The sequence below is a fragment of the Panthera uncia genome, chromosome C2 (assembly GCF_023721935.1).
Source record: "Panthera uncia isolate 11264 chromosome C2, Puncia_PCG_1.0, whole genome shotgun sequence".
In the NCBI taxonomy this organism is placed as follows: Eukaryota; Metazoa; Chordata; class Mammalia; order Carnivora; family Felidae; genus Panthera; species Panthera uncia.
Window position 1 is genome coordinate 111804093 of NC_064810.1, and position 24480 is coordinate 111828572.

At 37.3% G+C, this 24480-nt stretch overlaps 2 protein-coding genes and 1 long non-coding RNA gene across 11 annotated transcripts in view; 2 read left to right on the forward strand and 1 right to left on the reverse strand.

Moving 5' to 3' along the window:
• PFN2 (profilin 2) overlaps positions 1–24480 on the forward strand; it is an 81790-nt gene that overhangs the window by 955 nt on the left and 56355 nt on the right. For 2 of the 5 annotated variants that reach the window (XM_049629733.1, XM_049629734.1), the window contains exon 2: positions 1632–1824. In XM_049629733.1, the coding sequence (XP_049485690.1) occupies positions 1632–1824 (193 nt within the window). The other 3 variants (XM_049629738.1, XM_049629737.1, XM_049629736.1) reach the window with 3 other exon arrangements.
• Positions 8408–24480, reverse strand: part of RNF13 (ring finger protein 13) — a 162139-nt gene continuing 146066 nt past the window's right edge. For 4 of the 5 annotated variants that reach the window (XM_049629714.1, XM_049629713.1, XM_049629715.1 and 1 more), the window contains 2 exons: positions 9765–9845; positions 8408–9474 (listed from right to left, as the gene is read on the reverse strand). In XM_049629714.1, the coding sequence (XP_049485671.1) occupies positions 9110–9474; positions 9765–9845 (446 nt within the window). In that variant the 3' untranslated portion in view covers positions 8408–9109. The remainder of the gene's footprint in view (positions 9475–9764; positions 9846–24480) is intronic. The other variant, XM_049629716.1, reaches the window with a different exon arrangement.
• LOC125921961 (uncharacterized) lies at positions 9240–21240 on the forward strand. Its single transcript, XR_007457542.1, has 4 exons — positions 9240–9329; positions 11410–11548; positions 12982–13118; positions 17725–21240. It is a non-coding gene; the product is annotated as an uncharacterized LOC125921961 (long non-coding RNA).

The window sequence follows — 24480 nt, forward strand, 5'->3', positions numbered from 1 at the left end:
CTGGGGCTTGAGAGAAATGTACGCCGACAACGTAGGTGGATTCGTGAATCTCGACTTCAGCTCTGGTTCCATAGGATTTTTTTTTTTTTTTTTTAATTCTCCAAGATGGCGAACTGCCATTGATTTCTCTCCTCCTTCTATGGAGATTCATTGATACACCGTTATCCCCAATTACGCAACATAGCTCTAAAAAGGGGGGGGGGTGCCTTTATGGGGCTTTCAATAATCTGTGAAGGCCGAGGGCACACTTCACTTCTCCAAGTCCCTCCCTCTTTAGTGAAGGTAGTAAAGGAACTAATGCAGATTATGCTTCACAGTGCCTGGTTTTCTTGTGACTTGATGGCTTTGACTTGGTTGCCACATGTTTGGGAAATGTTACTAAACCTCTAGTGCTGCTTTATTGTTTTGCCCCTTTCCGCACAAGGGTCTTTTTAAAATTGTGACGGTTGTGACAAATACAGGGGTATTCCCTTAATTTCTTAGCTCCACGCTCCCCTCCCCTCAAACGCCAAAATTCAGGCTCCCTATTATGGGTGCTGCTAATTATTCTGTACTACTTAACATGGTTCAAGATCTGGGTAGAACTCTGTCCTTGATGCTAATACTTTAAGGTCTCCTATAACCGCAGCGGACCACAGTTCTCATGGAGAATTGCCATCTGTCTGGTGATCAACTTTTTTTCTGCAGTCCTCTTGTCTTTGTGTGTGAGTTCCCGCTGCCTGGCTGGGAAGATTGCGGGAGTGTGCTTGGAAATGGCTGGGGCCTGCTATGACTCTGCAGTTCTGATGGGGGCGACGCCTTCCTTCTTATTCATGGAATGTTAGCATGCACGTTTTCTCCTTTCCGGTTCTGGTGGCTACCTCAGTTTCTTTCCCAGTCTCCCTCCATTTTCTCTCTCTTTTTAAAAACCATTACCTACTGCAGTGCTACCAGCAAAATCCTCTTTGCGTTTGCCCAGCAAGAAAACTGATTACTGAGGTGGGAGGGGAAGGGAAGTTGCAGAGGAAAAGGAGAGTGGTTAGAAAAATAAAGAGGGAAATATGAATTTGTCAGTGCGCTGAGGTCCAAGGTTTGAAGTTCATACTATGGGGGGGGGGGCGGGGAGCGGGGGATATTTCAAGTTATTTAAAGCAGAGTAGGAAGCTCTGTTATGCATGGGCATTTTTTCAAGAGGCTTCCAAGCAACTTTTAAGTTTGATGCAGCATAACTGTAATGTGACTGAATATGATTGACAAGCAGTTGTTAAAAGTTTATAGGTGAATTTTTACCATTACATAAGCATTTTAGGTACCATCTGACTTTGAAACAGTTTATAAATCTCAAGTTTACAGTTTATCTGGTGTCAGCTGCCAGTTACATAGATTCTCTTTGCATCGACTGGTCTTTAGTTGGTACGCTGTTAACTGTGAAATTTAAGTGTTACAAAACATGTAGTCCTATAGGATTAAGTAATTCTTTAGAAAAGACAAACTTGATTTTACATTAGTGAGATGTGAATGTCTTGTAGTATAGTAGTAGTACAATCTTGGCAAAGTTTTTCCACCAAATGGAGGCCTGAAAGGAATTGATTACAATTTCATGTTTTTTTTCTTTTCTTTTTTTTTTTCTTTTTTCCCATTGGCGGGGGCAGCCAGTAGAAATAGATATGATTGTAGGAAAAGACCGGGAAGGTTTCTTTACCAACGGTTTGACTCTTGGCGCAAAGAAGTGCTCAGTGATCAGAGATAGCCTATACGTCGATGGTGACTGCACAATGGACATCCGGACAAAGAGTCAAGGTGGGGAGCCAACATACAACGTTGCTGTCGGCAGAGCTGGTAGAGGTAAGCACAGTACTCTTCTGGTTAAAATTTGCACGCTACAACTTATTAAGCAGTTTCCTTAACATTTTGAATAAAAGTGTTAGTCCATAATGGCTATTAAGGTGGTTTTTGTGAACTGCCCAGCACTGAAGGGAGGCACTCCCTTGCTTTTAGACTTACCTACTCTACAGCAGCTGCATATACAGCTCAGCCTCTGAGATCCTGACTTTACTCTGAAATAGAATATTCACGTCAACTCTTCAGTTTCAGCTTTAGTAAACTGAAAATCCAAATTTGCCTTTTAAACTGCTTTACATGTCGAATGATAATCTTACGGCACATCCAGATTGTTAAACTGTTCATATTGTTTGGTTACTTCAGTGCTTTTTAGTCTTTCACCTTTGCATCTTTCTTTTCTTGCATTTTAATTATTCACTGCTCAGCATTCACTGCTCAGCATAAAAAAGGAAAAATGAACATTTGCTCATGTTTCTATTTGAAACATTGCTGGGGAAGAGCAAAATAATTAGAATGAGGTTTTGTAGTAAGCTGCCTATTTACCAGAATATTTTCAAAGACAGAGCGTGTCTGTGATTTAAATTTGAAAAGTAGGAAATTATATTTCATTTATACACTTGGTCCAGAAGTTCTGGTTGCTTCCTGACTGTTTTCAGCGTTGCAGAAATTCTTGTTTCACTGTGTCTCACTACGTTTTTGGAAAAAACTTCCAAATTGAGGTTTACTATGACATGTAATTGATTTACAAATACATTTAAATGTATTAACCTGTGTAAATATTTTGTAAATTAAGAGGGCTGTGTAGCCTCAGATAGAATTGGCACAGCTGATTTTAAAACCAAATCTACCATGTGAATGAACTTGAAGCTACTCTGAGTAGCTATTATTTGCCCCAGTGGTTCTACCAACTCCTTGTGATTATCCTAAAGGTTACTCTTGTTTTCGTGTGAGTTGACACTTAAAGTATCTTTCTGTAGGAAAATTAGATAACTGAAGTAGTAGACAAATCTCTAAACATTAGTTGACTTCAGATAAATATGTTAAAAAGAAGTATTAACCATGTGACATAAAACCAGAATGAGATTTTTATACTCTACAGCACTACTGACCTCTAGTGGTAGCAAGTATAAAATCTGACTTCTGCATGTATTTTGGGGATAGACCTCTGAATTGCATCATAGAAGAACCTGTTGTTGGAAATAGTAAACCTGTTCCAGGATTTTCAACTCAAAAGCAAAGCATAATGAGCATATCAGTAAGCACAAGCCTTAAGTATTTTTTACTTGGTCTTTTCTGAATGGCTTTGAAAATGCTATTTAAAATTTGGTTTTGGTTTTCCTCTGGAAGTAATAGACACATTGAGTCTCAGTGGTAAGACTTAATGGTTTGTATTTAATGAAGCTTGTTAAAGTTGGGGAGAATTTTGTAAATAATCACCTGAGTTTTGTAAGTTTACATTTTGGGGGCTGTTCTGATAATTTGCCATACTAACTAGAAGTTTTTTGCCCTAAAATAGAATATAAATGATCACACATTTTTTTTCTTAGTGTAAAAATATTTTTATAGAGCACTGCAGCTGCACTGATTGGACTTCCAGGATGCAGTTAACAGTGTTTTTAGTGTATTACTAGTTTGAAAGTTCTCCTTTTTGGAGACCTAGATGACTTCAGTGCCTGACAGTTCACGGAAAACTAACTTAATGTTAACTTATTAATCGGGGTTCTGTCTGCTAAAACTTATGTGACTCTCTTGATTAACACTTCTTTTGAAACACTTTTCTTCTTTCTCTTTCAGTCTTGGTCTTTGTAATGGGAAAAGAAGGGGTCCATGGAGGCGGATTGAATAAGAAGGCATACTCAATGGCAAAATACTTGAGAGACTCTGGGTTCTAGCTGCTAGGCAGACTGTTAAGTATTAGGGTAAAATTGCTCTTAAACTTTCCTAGCTGTAAGCTTGAGTCTTAATTCTGGAAATTTTATTAGCAATGCAGGGTGATGGGGTATGAACCTGTGTCTCCTTTGTATCCCTCTGTTGGTGGGGAAAGGTGTCTTTCTTTCTGCCCTCCCCCCCCTTAAATAATTCTGTTCACTTTTGTTTTGTTTCCCTGTGTACTCCAGCATTGGTTATAGTCATGGGAAAGGAAGGTGTCCACGGAGGCACACTTAACAAGAAAGCATATGAACTCGCTTTATACCTGAGGAGGTCTGATGTGTAAGCAGCCTCTCCCCATCTACCTAGCAACTGTCTTCATCACCACCCCAATTATGGTCACAGTGCTACCAGACTGTAGATGGTAGCTAATTTTTCTTTACCTATTTTCTAATGTCGCGATTCCTGTTTACCCAATGGATCATTTGTATGTTAACCACTGTATGTAACCAACCCTTATCTGGCAACATAATTGCAGCACAATAATGATTTGCATGATACCTTGAAATTCGGGGGGAGGGGGCATGCCAAGTTGGGCATCACTTTGTCTTAGCAATTAATGGGATATTGATAACTAAAATAAGTTAATATTAAGCAAGGTGCCGGTTGTACAATCTCTAATTTGATCAATGTCTTTTCAGCACTTTGAGCATTTACTTAGCTCATTTAGTCTTCCTTTTGTAGCGCATGGTTGGGAGGAAAAAGTGCATGCATCTTTCCTTCACTCCTCTTTTCCCACCCTTCTCCCTTTGCACATAGGTATTTGGTTTGCTTCCATCTTTTATGCATTGCCTGGTTTATTTAACCAAGTAATATCCCTTTTGTTGATGAGCTATTGAAAGCTGCAGTAGTTTGCTTTTAGTATTGTTGTTGCACTTGAGTAGAGACAGACCTTTTGTCTACAAGCTATATGAAGAGTGCAACTGCAAAACAAGAGCAAAAGGCACTTCCTCCCACGACCTTACAGTAACCATACAGATCGAATCCCCAGGGACATTCCATCATTGCAATAGCTCAGATTTTTGTTCCTTTTTCTTTGCACACCAGCTCTATTCTTTAGTAAAATTGTAAAAGGCTGCCATTATGGACATTAGGTATCCCAACATAACCATCTGGAGTGTGTCCAGTTTGTTCTTCATAGGACCAATTTTATTTGCAGCTTGAGTTTTTATATGAAGTTGCATTATTGTGGACTTGGCTGTCTTGTGATAAATTTTTTTCATATGTGTTCTGTGCCATACTATTGTTAAAATGAACTGTTGCTATTGTGAGATGGATTTTAACTGACCTATTCAAGGTTTCTTTCGAATGGCACTACTTTAGGGACATTCTAGTATTTGCTTCTATTGTTTGGGCCTTGTGGATAATGTACAGATTTAAAAACAAATCTTGTTGCTGATTTGTCCATTTCTTTCCCTGCACTTTGTTACATCTGGGATACAGTCTAACTCATCTGATTTAATATGCATTTAAAAAAATGCCATAACTATTAAACACCTTGTTTACAGACAGATGAAATAAATTTATTCCAACCAAATATTCTAGACTCCTGTTGTTTATGTAAATTGTTGTCTTATTGTTACAGTTGATTTTTGACACATTGGAATATACAGAATAGGCCAGGCTCTGTTACAAGCATAAAGTCTTAAAATTGAGCTTATGGCCTAAGCATTCCATATCCTGTAGTATTTATTATAGATAAAATGAGTGCCTGGGAATTTCTTTTTAATGGGCTTTGATCTGTTTTTTTGTTTTGTTTTGTTTTTAAAGGCTTTTAGCCATCTTTGGGTTTGTGAGAAGAAAATTGACTTGCCTACTAGAAATTAAATATTTTTTTCTTGTTGCTGGTCTCTAGATGTGAAATCTAGTGAGCAATAAGGAGCCCAGTGCCAAGAAGGGTTTCTGCATTGTGGATTCTTCTGTGTTGAACTGTCATGTGACTTATTTAGCTTTGAAAGCTCTATTGGCATTGCTGAAGTCAAGCAGCTGGGATTCCCATAAGACAAGACCTTCCTTAGGCAGCATGTAAGATAATTGGGATATTCCTGCAGTGTCTGGCTTTGGAGTGACCTGTTAACTATGACTATGTAATGGTCATGTTTAATTTTATAGGTCATAAGGTCCCTGGGATGTATTCAAGTTTAGCAAATGTTTAATACTGGTTATGAACTGTCAAGCTCAGAGCAGGAATGCTCAAAAGTTGGGGGTGGGGGGGGTCTAAGGAAAACTGGGGAGCTGGTTGTAATGCAGATTGTGGGCTCTGGAAGTCCCTTTAGAAATAATTGCCAGGTCAGCTTGATTGATTTTAAGTGGCCTGTGTGCTACCCTTTGAGAAATGGGTTAGGTAATGGGAATTTCTGCGTTACTTAAAATACACTGTTCACAATTAAAAATTCTTTTGACAGTGTTGTCGGGCATTAGTTCTGAATTAGTATATACAGGGAAATAAAAGTATGGAAGATAAGGAGTTTGGGGCTACTTTGGTAGTTGGGCATGTCTTGAAATTGAAAATCAAAAACTTTAATTTCTTCACCTGTTAAGATCCCAGTTATGAACAAAAGATGGGTCAAAAGAAAATTGGGTGGTTGGGTTGTGATGATTTGATATTTTACAGTAATAATATACTATAAAAGTAATAATACACAGTGACCAAAACTGTGAAACCCTTAATGAACCTATAAGTAGGTTGAAGGGATGTGTGTGTTGGTGTTGGTAGGGGAGTAGAAAATGAGAGAGGGCAACTGTATTGCTAAAATAGTAAATGATGAAACTAGCCATTGGCCCCTACCCACAAAAAACACTTATGAAAATGTATACATGTATCTTTATACTTCTAGGAACTTAGCCTAAGAAAATGGGGCTATACAAATTTGTATACCAGAATGCCCATCACACCAAGTTACTTAAAATAACTAAACTTGGAAAACTGCAAGATTTAACTTTCAGAGTGATGGGTTGAATAAATTATTCTATGTCCAGAGAATAAAACAGTCATTGAATAACATGAGAAAATGCTCACCGATAAATGTTCAATAATGAGGTAATAAACATGTTGCATACAGTGTAAACACATACAGTGTATAATGTATACATGTATTTTACATAGGTATTTCTGAAGGCAAAATATCAAGATAAATTCATCTCTGGGGTAAGTTTCCATGTAACTATACTTTCATACAATCAGAAAAGTTTTAAATTAGGGAAGTATTTTTTAATAGAAATTAGATTTAATTTTATTTAATGTCTTGTTTAAAAAGCTATATAGTTCCATCAAGAAGAAATTATGAGAAATCTCAATGAATATTAAGAAAACTAGTAACAATCCTAGACAGTTGTTAATTGACACTTCATATTTTTTTTTTTTTTGACCACTAAAAGTAACAGTTGGAGATTTTAAAAAGGAGGGCAATTTTTCCTCAGAAAAACTCCCCAAGACTTAAGTTTAAAGGAACCAAGTCTTGGATCTGTAGTTTAAGGACTGAAGGGATACAACATTTAATAGTACATGTTATAGTCACTTTTAACTTTCCCTTTTAAAAAATGGTTTTAGGTATATTTTTATTATTTACCTTAAAAATTATAAAATCTATTTTGTATTCATGTGGCAGATACTGAGTGCAGTGTTCTGTCTTCATACCCTGCCTTAGGTTCAGTGAAATTGTACAAATGACCAAACAGGTTTGGAAAGGTCAGGAGTGTGCAAGTACATCAAATTCCAAAGCTCTGCTTCACTACTATAATAAACCGGTGATCTGTTTCTCAGGCCTGCGTGTAAAAGGAGGTTGGGGGTGAGATGACCTGGTGTCGGTGGATACTGAATTCAGCCTTTTATTTTCCTATGTGGAAATAACTATTTTTTAAATTATTTTTTCAAAAAGAAGTTCAGAAAGTAAAATTTCCCCAGTTGTGTTACATTTCTCTTAAACTTAATTTTTTTTTTCACATTAGACTCTTATACATTGTATCCTTCGTATTTTCTGATACGTTTTGTTGACTAAAAATTTTTCATGTCAATATAGCTTGATCCAGACATTTATTATTTCAAGGCTGTATAGAAGTCTACTGTAAGGATGTACCATAATTACAATAATGTACCATAATGTACACTATTATTGGAATGAATTTTGGCGGCAGTTTTAACTTTTGGGGGGGGTCCCCAATTGGTTGTGAGCAGTTACCTTGTATAGAATTCTAAGGTGGTGGTTTTATCTGACCTAAATTACCTTAATTATTATGCCTTTGTAGCACTGTGCATATAAATAAGGCTAATGTGGGTAATATTACAGTAGAACAAATATTTGCCATTTCTTAAAGTGGAAAACGTGTTTATTAACATTCAAACTCCCTTCATACAAGGCCATATAAAAATTCTTAGCATTTTGATTATACATAAGTCTATATTTTCTACATAGTTACAGTGATGTATAATATAGTTTAGCTTTTCATAATACATTATTTAAATACATCATTAGTTCTGTTAAACATAAGCAATTATTTTCAAATCCAATACTTGAACAATTTCCTCTGTACATAGTTTAGCAGGGCTAATTAGCATAAGATGCTTTTTGTTAAGAGGTATGATCTGTATTAACAGAGTATTAACAGTTGCTGAAGTTTGGTATTTTTATACAGCATTTTCTTTTTTGATCATAACACAAACCCTTAAGGATACTGAAATTCAGTAAGTCAAGTCCAGAGACATGTTACTTTAGCTGATGAATCAAATTCATACATAACACTATAGTATTTAAAACCTTGGTGGGGGGAAAAAACAAATCTATGAAATCTGCACTAGTACAGACCATTTCTGTCAGGATAAGACTACTTGGGAATAGAAAGAAAAAAGACAGCACTGAGTTTCTTTGTGGCGCTGATAGAAGGAAAAATACTAAATTGTTACCCCTATGAGTGATGGTAATTTGGGAAAATACAAAAACAAATATATTCCAACTCAACAACTCTAGGTAAACTTTATGCAAATGGAAGTTGCTTATTAGCTCATGCTAGGTGGCCACAGCACTGACCTTGTGTGTAAAACACGAAACATTTGCATACTGTGATCTAGGTCTTAACCGCAAGCTATACGGAGGAATTTTTTTTTTTTTTTTTTAAATGTTTTGGCTATAGTTCATTCCAAAAGAAGAGTTGATTTGATGCTTGAGTTACGGCACCAGTCTATTACTAGTTATCAGTGAAATGAAGTATACTCCTGCAGATAAATACCAGATCAAAAAAACCTTCAGTAATCTGATAGAATACTAAAAAATAAGTTATTTCTACAGGAATCTCTGAAGGGAGCAAAAAAATTTTATACCTAAATAAACATTTATTAGGAAATAACCCAATCACCCTCTGAAGGTCAAACAGTATTTGCTATGTTGTAATCTCGTTCACCATTAGGCTGCAGCTGGACTACAACACTATGTGCATTAATTTCGTTTTCTGCATCACTGCTGTCGGTATCTTCGTTGTCATCCTCTTCATAGTCTGAAGATTCTGTCATGTTCTGATGTGAGCGGGATTCCGACAAGGCCCCAAATGACTGGGTGCTGACAGATGCCAAAGGTCTAAGTAAAGGGGTACGTTCTGACACTTCATTTTCTTCTTGACTACTGTCTGTGTCAGAGTCTGAGTCGCCTTGAGAAGGAACAACTTTTTGCTTGCAGACTGGACAAGTTTTTTTGGTTTTAGTTAGCCAGGGGTCTACACACTTGCAGTGATAAGCTGTTAAAGCAAAATACACATCTTTTAGATAGTATATTGTGGTTGAGAACATAACATTTTTAATTTCTTGCCATGTTTATTCACGTTCTTGTGATCTATTAAGTATCATGTATGGACAAGAGAAGAAAAGTTTGTCAATTTTTATAAATCTACCTCCATCCTTTAATGACACCACTAATTACTAAAAGACCTGGCCTATAGTGTACCAATAACTCTTTTGTCTCCTCCTCTAATACTGAGCCTAAATACAAATTACGTGTAAACTCAAAGCAGTATGTAATTATTCATACCATGGGAACAAGGAAGGATTCTGAGCTTGTCGCCATCTTCATATTCATCCAAACAAATGGCACATACATCATATTCATCTCCTATGACAGACAGTAGTAAATAAAATTAATGAAAAGAGGTAGAGAACTTTCAAATTCTTAAAGTGAGGTCTTCCTCAGTTATTTTAAATGTCTTTTGATTGACCTTTTGATCTGTAAATGATACCTTTGTCTTGTTTCCTGTCAGATCAGGGAGCTGCTTTAAGTTCAGGAACCTGAAGTTTTAATTTAAATAATTAACCTTTTACCTAAAATAAGAAATTAAAAATGGATGTCAAGTTTGTTTACCTTAACTTTGCAAAAGATTATTTTTAAAAGAATCATCATTGTAATAGTGTTTCACAGGACTATTCAAATGCGAGTTTTGAAATACACAAAGACAACAAAATTTTACTCTTTAGATTTCTTAAAGTCTGGGTGATTTTTAAAGTAAAAATGGAAACAGAACATACTCAAGTGTTTTCTTTAATATGTCAGTGGAAAAACATTTGGAATGAGACACTAAGCTTCAAATCTCCTTTCCAAGATTTACTAGCTTTGTGATGCTTGGCAGGTTAGTCTTTGATATCCAGTTCTTTTATCTGGAAAGAGATTCTGTCTACCTTGCAGGTTTGGGAGTGAGCAAAAGGCCAGGCACATAGGTATTCACTAAATGGTGTTTATTTATTTTTTTTTATTTATTTATTTTTTCAACGTTTTTTATTTATTTTTGGGACAGAGAGAGACAGAGCATGAACGGGGGAGGGGCAGAGAGAGAGGGAGACACAGAATCGGAAACAGGCTCCAGGCTCCGAGCCATCAGTCCAGAGCCTGACGCGGGGCTCGAACTCACGGACCGCGAGATCGTGACCTGGCTGAAGTCGGACGCTTAACCGACTGCGCCACCCAGGCGCCCCTAAATGGTGTTTATTAATACTGCTGCCCTTTTAATTTCTTATTTGAAGTTACTACCTTTAGAAATCACGAAGGTTTATTAATAGCTCTTTTTGGAATTCATGTGTACTTGATTTTAAAGAAATTAGCAGTCTTATATACAGCAGCTTTTGAAGTTGAGTCGCTAGTGGCAGTGACCCGTGACTGTTTTCAATTCGGTGTTTTCCATTAAGTGTATACGATAGGTACAAACTTAAAAATCCCAGGGAACAAAAGATAGATTCATCTGCCTTCACCTTGGAAGGCAGATCAGAAATAAAGCCATTGTCTGGATAGTCTGGATGAACATGACCCATAAAGGGAATGATAGTTTGATCAATCCCTTTAACATCCTTTAGTCATTTAAAATTGTACATTCAGGAGGAGTCCTAAAAAGAAAGCTTTAATAACACTTACTGTTTTTTGTTCAGTGTTTTGAACTTGGTTACCACAGAATCAAGTATCAAATGCATTTTATAACAAATACAAGCTTCTGTGTTAAAACTTTGTGGAATTCGGTGAGACCGATTATATGCATCTCAAACTATTAAAACTATTAAACTCAAAGATCAAACTATTAAAAGAGTAAAGGACTCCACTATATCTGTAATTATACATTTGATCCATTTACATGGAGGATGGTTTTAATCAATTCAGTCATCACTGATTTCTCATATCAAACTTTAAATTTTAGTGCCCATCAAACGGTTCTAGTTACCATTAGAGGAGGTAATCTGGTGGATAAAGGCCTCAGTCTTCTTCAGAGGGATGATTCTGAAGCACATGGCTCCTCAGAGGGACTCTGGGGGATGGAGACCCTGCCGTCCACAGAGGTAACTAGCTCAGTAAGACCCACTTCATTTATCATTCCCTCACTCTTCCCCACTCCCTCACTCTTGCTTCCTGAGGTTATTTCCCCAAGAAATCCCCTGCATCTTACTCCTTGTCTCAGGTTTTGCTCTCAGGGAAATTCACACCATTACAACAGTTTTAAACATTGGATTTTTAGTAACAATTTTATGTATATTCTGTCTTCGTGTATCTAATATCCTATTACTTTTTGCTGAAGATTTAATTCCTGTTGGATCTTCAGCAAAAAGTAATAGGATATTCTACTTGTACTTTATTATATGTGAGTCCTCAGATACTTCTTTTTTAAAAATAAAGACAACAAGGGCAAAAGTTGTGTAACACATGGCCTAAAATCTAAAGGAAACTCTGCTATCTAGAAAAGTATCATTGGAAACATCTATTACGGAAGCTAAACTACAGGGTTAAAAATATCAGAGGTTAAGTTCTAATACTACTAAATTTATTTATAAGGCCATCATTGGAAGAATTATTTGTGCCAAACCTACTGATTTTGTAGAATTGTACTGACATTTAATTGACCATCTCCTTGCTATTATAAACTAAGGAATAACTTCCTATAGCCATTTTCAGCCAATACCTCTTGTAAATGACTTTTAAGATGTGATTTGTGTTATTTAATTCACTGTGTTATGGAGATGGAACCAATGATTTAGTATTTATTCTGAAGTCAAACACCTCACAATTTGTTTCCTTATAAAATGCCACACATTTTTCAGAAAATGATAAAGTTAATATAACTGAACAGGAATGGACTGTTCCAGAGCTGTGCCCCAAGGCTCTAAGCCTCATTTTCTTAAGATAGGGAGGTTATCTTGCATTAGCCAGGTGGGCCCAGCGTAATTACAGAGGTCCATAAAAGTGCAAGAGGGAGGCAGAAAAGTTCACAGGAGGATGTGACTGGATGAACGATCAGGGAGATGCTATGTTACTGGCTTTGGAAGATGGAGGGGGAGATGAAGTCACTAAGTTTATGGTACTTTGTTACCAGAGCAATAGGAAATTAATACAGGCAGTATTGGAGTTGGCCCTAAATATATGGACTTGATACTTCAGAGTCACTTAGCTTTCCTATCAGTCCTCTGAATTGTTCCAGGAGATGGATTTATAAGAAGATGGTGGGTCAAGACTCAACAGTATAGTTTGTGTGGTGCACCAGACTGGAGCCCAGTGCTCTGTAGAGAACTAACCCCCCCCGGCCTTGGACTTGTGATGAAATGGTAAAGCACACGTGAGAATGCTGGGGGTTTTCATCATAAAAATTTTATTTATTAGCTCTGTAACCTACTGCAAGATACATCTCTCCATGTTTCAGTATTCTCAAAACAAAAATATTAACATACCTGTGTCTTAGGATTGTGGATTAAAAGAACTAACACAAGAATATTTTACATAGTGTTTGGTACAAATCGCCCCCTGATAAAACTGGCTGGATAGGAATACTACTCATGACCTGGTGTACTGGGAGGAGGCTGATCTCTAATAGCACCGCGTGCTTCTGTCACACCAGATGAGCTGTGTGCCTGAAGAGAGGTAAGAGCAGTGGTCATTGAATCTGTTGTATTACATAGGGTAATTATGTAATTTAATGAAATATTCAGCAGTTCTTGAACTGTGAGTATAAAAGACTGGTTTTATTTGACAAGCTAGGGTGACTATTAAGAACCCTTATAATAAAAGCTGTTGCTCCCCCACCCCCTCGCCAGCCAAAATGAGATTATATGAAGTATGGGTGAGAAATGTAAGAGATTGGACAAATTTATGTACTGATAAAAAGAATGAAAGCAGAATCCAATTTTGCCCCATTTTAAAATGTCTGAAGCTAAAAATGGTAGGAAATGCATCATGTACCATGATAACCTAGAAATCCAGTCAGTGGACTCCTACTCAAGACCGTGGCCCAACAGCAGATAACTGTTCAGTGGCTTTATCTGTAACTTAAAGTTAAATTTGAGGCATTTATTTGTATGGTTTGTAACTTTAGCAGGTTTTTAAAAAAATAACCAATTTGTCCTCGGTACTAGTAGCATAAAAGGGTTTTACAAGTGGTCATAAATGTTTGTTTTGTTACTGTCTGCACCATGCTATAAAATTTTGCTTAGTGTAAACCACTGGTTTTTAACTGGAGAGGATTCTTCCCCCCAGGGACATCTGGTGACATCTGTAGACATTTATGGTTTTCACAACAGGGAGATGGTGCTGCTGGCATCTAGCAGGCCAGGGATGCTGCTTAAACATCCCACAGTGCTCTGGACAGCCCCTCACAGAAAGGCTTATCCCATATAAATGCCAGTAGCACAGAAGTTGAGAAACCCTGATAGAAAGCCTCTCCAGGTTTTGTCAAATGACAGCAACTTTGCTAATTCGTTAGTGGGTAGATGTTAAGTTATAGGAGGGATGAGATTCATGTCTGTTATTTGAAACAGTATGGAAACCTTTCTGTCTAGAATGTTTCTGGCATTATTACTACTTGAATAATGTTTTAGAAAAATTGCATGAATGCTCTTTTAAAGTCCCATCAGTCTGGAAATGTTCTATAAATAGACAGAACTTTGCTTTTTCTCCTGTAAATCTGTTCTTCCTTGTTTCTCTCCAAAACCTTGGATCATCAAATACAGCAAAGGCAATGACCCATCAGAATAGGAATCGCGTAGACTTAAAGCAGCCATTGCAGTGGCATGAACTGCTGATCAGGCCTGGCGTGCCCTGAATGTCTCTTTTCCTTAGAGCCTATATTCAATCTGTCACTAAGTCCTGTAAATTTTTATCTGTAAAACATGTCCTGAATCTGTCCCCTTCTCCATTTCCACAATTACTCTGGGCCAATAGCTTGGATTACTAGAAGAGCCTCTAGTCTACCTCCTGTTCTGCCGCCTGTGGTTTTTCTCCGGCGCAGCCAGCGTGATTTATTTTATTTTTTAACACATCATGTCAGTTTCATTTAGATGGTTCCCCATCTCTCTCTCCCATCTCCTCTCACACCAGCCTTACCACCCCTTCACACATGCTTCAACCACACTGGCCTTTCATTCGTGAACAAACTAACACAAAAGTTAAGTGGTGACCTGCATTTAGCCATGTTGTGACAGAAACACTTGGACATAACATTAGATCTAGAAAGAGGAATCCCCGTTTCTAGAGATGACTAAAAAATGAGCTAGTTTGAGATTAGCTATGGCACATACAGATTGATGCAAAACTTAATTGTTCAGTTTAATAACAAAATAGACCAAGGCTTAAGTCAACTAGAATATGTTTCTTTCCTTAAGTAAACAATACAAGAGTGAACATTTAGGGCTAAACACATAGAGGTTTCATGAGAGATAATAACAACATTTTAAATAACTTGCCCAGGGAAGATGTACCATTGGGTTCATGAGGTTCAAAGCAAAAATTACTGTTGTGGTAGAGAAAATACCTTGCCACTTATTCCCTACTTTACCAGTAAAGAAAAAAATGAACGCTCTTTCTAGCAAGTAAACTGAATTTTATCTTCTGTTCTCTTCTCCTCCGTACCAGTTCCCAAGAATTCTGAACAAAAGAACAGGACAGAATATTTTTAAACCCAGATTTGCTTGAGAATTCCTCCTGATTATTTTTAAGCCCTGGACAAAGGAACTAATATTTTTAAGGTTACAGTAAAGGCAGTTAAATGTAGTCATAAAAATTAAGCATGTCTCAGTTGATAGGTTAAAGAAACAAAAAACTATAAAACTGAGTATTGCTCCACTTTTACACATTCTGCTTTAAAATGCCGTATTGCTTTTTTCCAGTCCCTGAAATAATATCCTTTGCTTTTTACACCTATCTTGGAAGATCTCAATGATGAAGCTATAAGGCACAAGTGTCTGGTAACTTAAGGTTTATGTCTTGGGGATCAGGCTCCTTCACATACTGACTGCAGGGGAGACAGCTCGCATGGAGACTGCCTCAAATGTTTAGTAGAAGGATTAAGTGAAAACATAAGGATTTTTCATCTGCTCTGAAACATGGTGTGTAGTAACCAGTCTTTTGGTTATAGACTTGGGAGAAATACATTAACCGAATGGGCCAGGAAACCACAATTTCAATTGAACAGCTATTTTTGAGGGCAATAATGAGTAGTAAAGAGCCAAAAGGAAGTTGGCTGCTTCAGAAGCAAGAAAACAACTAAAACACTATTATGTGTGTTAGAAATGGCTAACTTGATATTTAAATCACTTAAGTGTTAATCAGCACAAACACTTCTGAAAGAGCTGCCAAGTGAAGGTCAATGAGAAAGCAAGGTGATCACATCCCCAAAGTATGGTCAACTATGAGAGTACTGACTAACCTCACAGATACCGCTCGTGCCACGGCCTCAAGTGTGATTTCTGTGGGTGGGATTCCAGAATATGCCTATGGAAAACTGGCAAATGCCAAATTTGTTTTGTTTGGCAGATATTTCCAAAATATTATAAATTCCCCTACAGTTAGCATTTCTACTACATTCTAAGCCTACAAGAATTCTCAAGACTTGCATGGTTTGGTGCTGTGACTCACTAGAGTGGTGAGTACCCATAGAAGTGTTCTATGTGTTTTCAGTCATCTATAGTTGTATTTACAACTGTGAGAAAATGGCAACGATTGGGATTTTTTTTTCTTTCTAACATCTATGTGTACTGTGTCAAAACCATTAGCATATGCTAGAACATGCATGACAAATAGTCCTTTTTTTTTTTTCCTTTAAATGTCAAGTCTCGTGGTAACCAAAACATTTTAAAGCAAAAATACAACCAGCTCAAACTTAGGGCTACTTTCGGAAAGAAACTTCACGTGTAATATTTACAAAGTTACATATTTTTAAGCTGCTTCATGATTTTGGCAATCTTTTTTTTTTTTTTTCATCATAAAGGAAATGTTTAATCACTGAATTTTTATAACACTAATATTTATGATTTTTATTTAAGGTTTTGTTTTTATAATAATTGCCACCAAGTGCTGTGTGCCAGGCACTATGTTATAAGCATTTAACATACTGATTTCCATATTGATTTAAATCTTCTCCCCCCCCCCCCCCCCCCTTATGAAATATAGGTACTGTCAGTCACATTTACACATGAAGGAGTATACGGAACGGTTAAGAAACTTGCACAAGGTCACACAGCCAATAAATGGTGATCCAGAATGCCAGCACAGGTCTGTGCTAAAGTCTAAAGTCAGACTAAAGTCCATCCATGGTCTTAACCATTAGGCCTGTATTGTCTTCTAGCACACCTGCTTAGAATTTCACATTTAAATAATCCCCTTTGATTCACAATGTAAAAAGAGCAAGCGTTTAAGAAATACTCTTAACCTGTCACTTAATTAGAATTAAAAATGTTTCCAATTCATAAGCCAGAGCACTTTTTTCCTTCATATTGGCCCATATGGAAAAGGAGCAAAGATAGTTTATTTCTGTCTCCATGGGTTCATATTTTTACAAACCTTTCTAGGATGCTACAAAAGAGCAGCTATATTCTAAAAGTTTAATTGAAGAACACACATTCTTTATGTGTTCTGATGATGAAATGTGATTGTGCACAGTAAGAAAACAAATGACTCCACTGAAGGAAAGAGCAGGACACTGGCAACTTTGTTTCTGGAAATGTGTTCATGAATTACTTCACTAATTAAGGATAAGAATAAAAAGTGCCTTAGAGGCCATAAATCCATATAACAAGTTTAAAATCCAAATTTAAGCATTGGCCAAATTCCATTTTGAGAGTGATTTTTTTTTTTTTCTTTTTTAAATGTTTGTTTATTTTGAGGGAGGGGGGAGAGACAGAGGGAGAGGGAGAATCCCAAGCAGGCTCCCCAGTGCAGGGTTTGAGCTCACAAACCTTGAGGTAAAACTGACTGAGCTACTCAGGTGCCCCCGAGTGATTTTCTTTTTAAACCTAAGTTTCCCTGTCTTCCCTATCTTACTTGGTTTTAACTTGATTGCATTATGCAGGTAAACTGGAGTTATACCCAAGATCTTTCTGGATACAGGAGCAAGTATATTAAAAGATTTGTCATTATCTTGAAGTCAAAAGGCAAAATTAAAGGGACTTGATAATGATAAATATTGTGCCAGACCTCAAGTACTTACATTAAGTAGTAAAGGTATTGTTATTCTTTTTTCATTACTCCTTTTCAGGCCCCTAGAAGATCAAGATTTGCAACACCCTTCCAGGGCCAACATCAACAAACTCAAATTATGTATATCCCTAAGTAGTTGCGTGTTCTAATCCAGTAGTTTTTTTTCTTTTCCCTCATATAAAAGAAATTAAACAAAAACTTAAGCAGCTTCAGGCACCCTTGGAGTTAAAGTGGAGGATGCACTGGGCCTACATTACTTTTACATATAGCAGAATTACTTCTAGATACTTTTTTTTTTTTAACGTTTTTTCATTTTTGAGAGATGGAGAGGGACAGAGCATGAATGGGGGAGGTTCAGAAAGAGAGGGAGACAGAATCTTAAGCAGGCTCCAGGCTGTCAGCACAGAGCCTGATGCAGGGCTCGAACCCACAGACCGTGAGATCATGACCTGAGCTGAAGTTGGACGCTTAACCGACTGAGCCACCCAGGCACCCCCACCTCTAGATACTTTTGCCTATCAACTAGATTGGTCTACTATTTAATTACAACCCTCAGTGCAGCAAAAGTGACTTAAAAAAATCATACATTAAATGTCCTTCTAAAAAGTGCATACAGTTATAAGAACAGAAATATAAATAGGTAATTTACCTGGTTATTGTAGAATATGATAAAGTGAGTATTCTCATATACTGCTGGTAGACCTGAAACTTTGGGAAATTAGTTTCACCTCAAAAAAAAAAAATTCTTTCTCTTTGACATAGTAAATTAGGAAGGAGGTTAAGTGCAGCTGGGGGTGGGGAGAGGATAAGAAAAGAGGAATGGGAAGGATTAAAGTCAGGAGACAACTTATTTTATTTTGAAATGGTAGTAACTGGAGAGTAAAGATAGGGTAGGTAGTCTTTACAAGTACAGTGTCAGAAGTCAAGAATTTGCATTGCAGCCCTGATATATAATGTTTACCTGGCTTTGCACCCTCAGGTATTATAAGTAATCTGTCTGAGTCTCATTTTCCTTATAAATGGTCATGACAGTACTTTCCTTAGTTGGTTGTTCCGAGAACTAAATGATGCAGAGTACATGATTTGCTTGCTTTTATATAATAGATGTGATACATGCTCACAAGATCTAAAATATAAAATTACCAGATTTTTATTGGGTGCAATGCCCATCCCAAGTTAGTTTAATTCCAGTTAACTCACTTGGTATAAAGTACACTGACTTCTTCAGTTAGAGGTTAATGGACTGAAGGTGTAGTTCTAGTAATCGGAGCTACGGGCCAATGATAAAGATCAAGAGTACTATGATACAAACCAACCTACAGGCTCTCAATCCCCTTCAGTCCACCTCAAAGCTACAATGCAGACCTTGAGATCTCTATTCCTGGACATGAAATAATAAAATAGTTCACCTTCAGGTAACTCAAGAATGCACTGATTTCTCAGAAGCCATAGGCATGACAGTAACTCCTACCCAACTTGGAACCTCATTATTTTACTGCTTTGTGGCCATTATGTAAGTAAGTACTCCGTTAGAGGAACAGAGAAATATTTTCTTTTCTGATTTGGTTTTTAAGAGTAAATTCAGAACAGTTTTCCCCTGAAACAGTTCAACACAGAATATTAACTAGCATTAGTTATAGATTCTTAGCTTTGTGAAGAGATGGACTGTCTTTTACTCACCATTATATCCCCAGTGTTCATATAGTGCTTATTACAGACTGGGCTCCCAATAAATACATGTTAAATAACAAATACCACAAAGCCTTTGTTCATTTCATGATGGCTGGTTAAACGGGCAGCATCTGCCTCTCACCTGGTACATCCCATATGAATTCTCCCTGCTTCACTATCAATCCCTAGTCTGTTCTCCATTCACCAGCATAAAGGATCCTTTGCCACAGTACTTTGAGCAGGTCATTCTAATGCTCAAAGCCCACCCAAGTTACAGCATCACATGATACAATCACAAGTCCTTGTCCTGGCATGATCTAGCTCCCCGTCTATCTCTGACTTCCTCTTTAATCACTCTCTCTCCACCCCACTACCATACTGGCCACAAGCTCTTTACTGTTCCCTGAATATGTCACACTGTTGTCTCAAGACCTATGTAGTTCTCTTCCTCTGGCTGCAGTGTTCTCCCTTTCCCTTCACCCCTGTTTATTCTCTGTTCAAAGTGTCCTCAGAGAAGTCTTCCCTGTCTTTTCTAAAACAGTATCCCATCTCCTCTCCCATCACTCATTTGTTTTTCTTTATTGCACTTACTGCTATATGACTTTATTTTTTATTTGTTCATTTGCCCCCACTAAGCTCCACAAAGGCTGGATTTTTTTTTTTTTCTTTTTTCTTTATTGCAGCTTCCCTAGCACCTAGAAGAGTGCCTGGCACAGAGTAAAAGTACTCAGTAAATATTTATTGAAGGAATATATGAATAACTACCCAAGTTATTCCCAGGAAATCCTGATTTCTGCCTCCAATTGCTCATCAGAAGACCTAATCACATAAATCTAAGTACAAAAGGCTAAATATTTTTATATAATGTACATAAATTCTGTAGATCCTGACTGATGGAGTAAAGCTGGCCTCAGATTTTACTATCCAGGTCCAATGTTGAATATGCCAGCCGGCTCTAAAGACAACAAAAGTACTATTAAGATTATAATGTTTTGCACAGTGGCAATATCTGATCTTGTGGCTACTGATCATCAGATGATATACAAGAAGGAAGAGCTCACTGTACTAGGAGATACAGGAGAAGGGTTCTTAGGGACTAGGGTCAGGCCTTCAAGATAATCTGGATTTAGAAAAACTAAGGAGGAAGATACTAATGGGAGAATAACAGTTGAAAAGCGTTTGCAAAGAAGAAATAAACATAGCAGAATCAGTTATGCAAGGTTAGAGATAAAGAGCAGTGGAAAATAAGGTTGGATGAGTGTGGTGGAGACAAATTATGAAAAGCTGTGAATACTAACAGGACTCTGAAATGACTTCTTAGGCCATAGAGATCAATTGAAAGCTTTCAAGCAGAGGAATGATTGATGTATGAAATAGCATCTTAACAACTGTTGACCAGTGTGCTGAAGGGACCCAGGCCTGGGATACAGAGCTCAGTGAGCCTAAAGACAGTAAGACTGACTGGATTGTCACTCCCAAGGTTCAATTAACAAACTGATGAAGGGCTTGCATGATACAGTGGTAACAAGAATGGATAGAGATGCTCTGATCCAATAATCATTTTGAAAGAACAACTCATTGAATCTGGGGACTAGGCGTAGGTAATAAAAGAGAGGGGGTAAATCAAAGATGATGTATGTAATTTTAAATGATGGCTGTTTGCTTAACTTTTAAGTGTTTTATTTGGCATTAGGATACAACAGGAGCAGGAGAGGGAATGGAAGCAAGTTAACAGGCTGGCAATTTCTTTTTTAAATCAAGAATGGGGCACCTGGGTAGCTCAGTCAGTTAAGCGTCCGACTTCTGCTCAGGTCATGATCTCACAGTCTGTGAGTTCAAGCCCCGCGCTGGGCTCTGTGCTGACAGCTCAGAGCCTGGAGCCTGCTTCGGATTCTGTGTCTCCCTCTCTCTCTGACCCTCCCCCGTTCATGCTCTGTCTCTGTCTCAAAAATAAACAAATGTTTAAAAAAAAATTTTTTTAATAAACCAAGAATGGGTAAATTAATTCTAAATAATAAAGAGATGGTTAGTGTTTTGTGATTATATTTTATCCTGAAATAATGTGCAACTGTTACTAAAGATTAATTATAGCCTGAACAACATGTGCAGCTTATTTAGACTACAGTGTGTCAGAATGCACTCTCTCTGCAAAGGTAGAGTATCTAGACTTTCTCACTGGATCACACATTTTATTGTAATATAAGAAATGTTGTATTGTGATGGGAAATCTTACTTTCCATGGAAATATATATAAATTACATTTGCCCTACATTAGAAATTCTTTGAAAATGGGAATCACATTTCTGATCCGTAAGTTTTTTAAAATGTCCATTATAATAACAGACATACATGGACATTTACATGGCAAACATAGAATAAGTGCCTGCTTGACACCATGAATTATATTAAAGCAGAGGTTAAAGGAAGAATAGGGACTTAGAGGTAAACAAAGCAGGGACGTATGGGTGGCACAGGAAGTAGCCCATGTGGCTAGAATGTAAGATGCAAAGAGAATGGGATGAGGTGAGGGGTAAAAGCCAGGCTCAGACATAAGACCCTTAGGCTTAAAGTAGAAGTTTGACTTTATTCTTACATATAAATGATTCTCAGAATAAACCATGGAGGTTTTCTTGCTGTATATCATTATGGACAGGGAGTTCTGATCTCCCAACACCAAACACAGTAGCTGGTCAAATATATGCTGACTAATGCAGAAGGGAAAACAGTTTGGGACATAATTAAAGTGTGAAGATTGTATAGGTTATCTAGGCAGAGATGTCTATTAGCTAACTGGAGACACGGGACTGGCCTGGAGCTTAGAAGAAAGGTCTGGGTAGGACATAAAAGCATGGATGTCATCTGAAACAGCTCACTAGGAAGAGGCAAGAACTAAGGAGAAGATAATCTGATATAAAGCCCACAGATCTGTGGCTAGCACACAAAACTCTCAAATGTTTGCTGTTAAGCAGTGAACCAAAAGATAAATGGCAGCAAAGGGCCTCCTGTTTTACAGAAGAACAAGACTAAAAGTACTGATGACTGACCAGAAGCAGTGCTACCAAATGCCTACTCAACCCACGACATGCCAGGACCGAGAAACAGACATATAAGAGAAGTTACTGATGGCAGTGAATTGCACATGTAAAGTCTATGGCAACATAAAGCAGACAAAGGTTGAGAATCTCTGGACCACAGCATACCTTTTTTACCCCTGGAGGGCAGAAACTGTAACCTAACTTTGTGAAAGTTTCTTCCTGATTGTGGCCAACATGGAACCAGTTAAACGTGTGTTTAATTACTAAAATGAGTCACACAAGATGACCAGCCTGTGAAAGTTTGCTGACATAATACTATTGGATGGAGAAAAACATCTTTAAAAAAAATTCATAAAAATAGGTCATGGATTAAGAGGCCAAATGGAGCAATATACATGCAAACATTTCCCATAACAGAGTACTAAACAAATGTGCTTTGTATGGTTAGAAAACAATTCTGAGTACTTGAGAGGAATAACCATCTAATAAGACCTGAAGCAGACACTGTCACATAACAACTTCACATTTCTTTTTCTTCAGAAGTTAAGACATCCTGAATATAGTTAACAAGAGCCTAGACTTGCTTAGTTCTGGTCTACAATAATCTGTACTTGAAAAGTCATGATTTTGTCATTTGTACTTGAAAAGTCATGATTTTCTTCTCCTATCTTAGAGGTACTTAGTGCAGGTATTATCAGAGGTAGGTTAAGTGGTTAGCTCGAGGTCACACATCTAGTCATAAAACCAAGTCTTTTGGTTCCAAATCTTGTATTTCCACCATACCATTTTGCTGACTTCCTAAAAATTAACTGCTGACTTGCACACCGCTATGGGATTCATAAGAACTACTCCCACCCCTCCAGTTATTATGGCTGTGATACAAACTGCCAAAGTTTATCTGTGGTAGAAGAAAACCCAGGAACCGGCTATAGGAAAGGAAATAACTTGTGACTTCAGCGGAACTTGGGGGCCCTCTATAATTCCTAAAATGGAACAATTCCTGCAGAAAGAAGAGGTAATATAATGAACATTGTTCACTGATTTCTACTGGATTTCTACTAGACCCAGTAAGATATGTAATTCCTTTTTTTTTTTTAATGAGAGAAGTTTTCAAACATGCACAAGATTAAAAGACGACTACATATTACCATCACTGAGTTTCAGCAATTCTCAATATACTATTTTTGTTAGATCCACCTTCTACTTTTTTCCTTAAGATTTTGTTTTTGCTTTTTTGTTGTTTTTTTTTTTTTTAGAGAAAGAGAAAGCATGAGTGGGATAGAGGGGCAGAAGGAGAGAATCCTAAGCAGGCTCCATGCTCAGCGCAGAGCCTGATGAAGGGCTCAATCCCATGACCCTAGGATCATAACCTGAGCTGAAATCAAGAGTTGGACGCTCAGCCATCTGAGCCACCCAGCCCTTAAGTATGTTAAAGCAAACATTGAGACATAACATTTTAGCAACACATACTTTACTATGTGTCTCTAAACGATAAGGACGTTAAAAAAACCACAGTACTATTATCACATCTAAAAAAATGAACAGTATTTTCTTAATATCATCCAGTACCCAAGGCATATTCAGTTTCCTCAGTTGCCTCAAAACAGATAATTTTTTACAGATATTTACTCAAACTAGGATCCAAGCAGCATCCAAACATTGCACCTGGTTGGTAACTTGTCTCTTTTAATCTAAAAATACCGTGCCCCCATTGTGTATCTTATTTGTTAAATAAACTCGGTCCTTTGTCCCATAAATGTGTCTGCATTCTGGATTTGGGTGACTGCATGGATGGTTGGTTTTCAAGATGGTTCTAGTGCTACATCAATCATTCTATGTTCAGACCAGAAATTCTACTGGCTCAGTTGGCACCTTTATGCACAGTATGCTTTTAAGAAAAAAGCAGTACTACCTTAAGGCACTTTATTACTCTCTGCCAAAAAATAATTGTTAAAAATAATAAAAATCTGATGGCAAAGAATGAACAATAACCTCCTAGAGCTGTGCAGTGTACAACCTGTGCAATTTTATGTTGCAGCCTGGATTTAGAATTCTTGGTAAGATAATTTACCACAAGAAAAAGTGGGTGGGATTTCTTTTTGACAAAC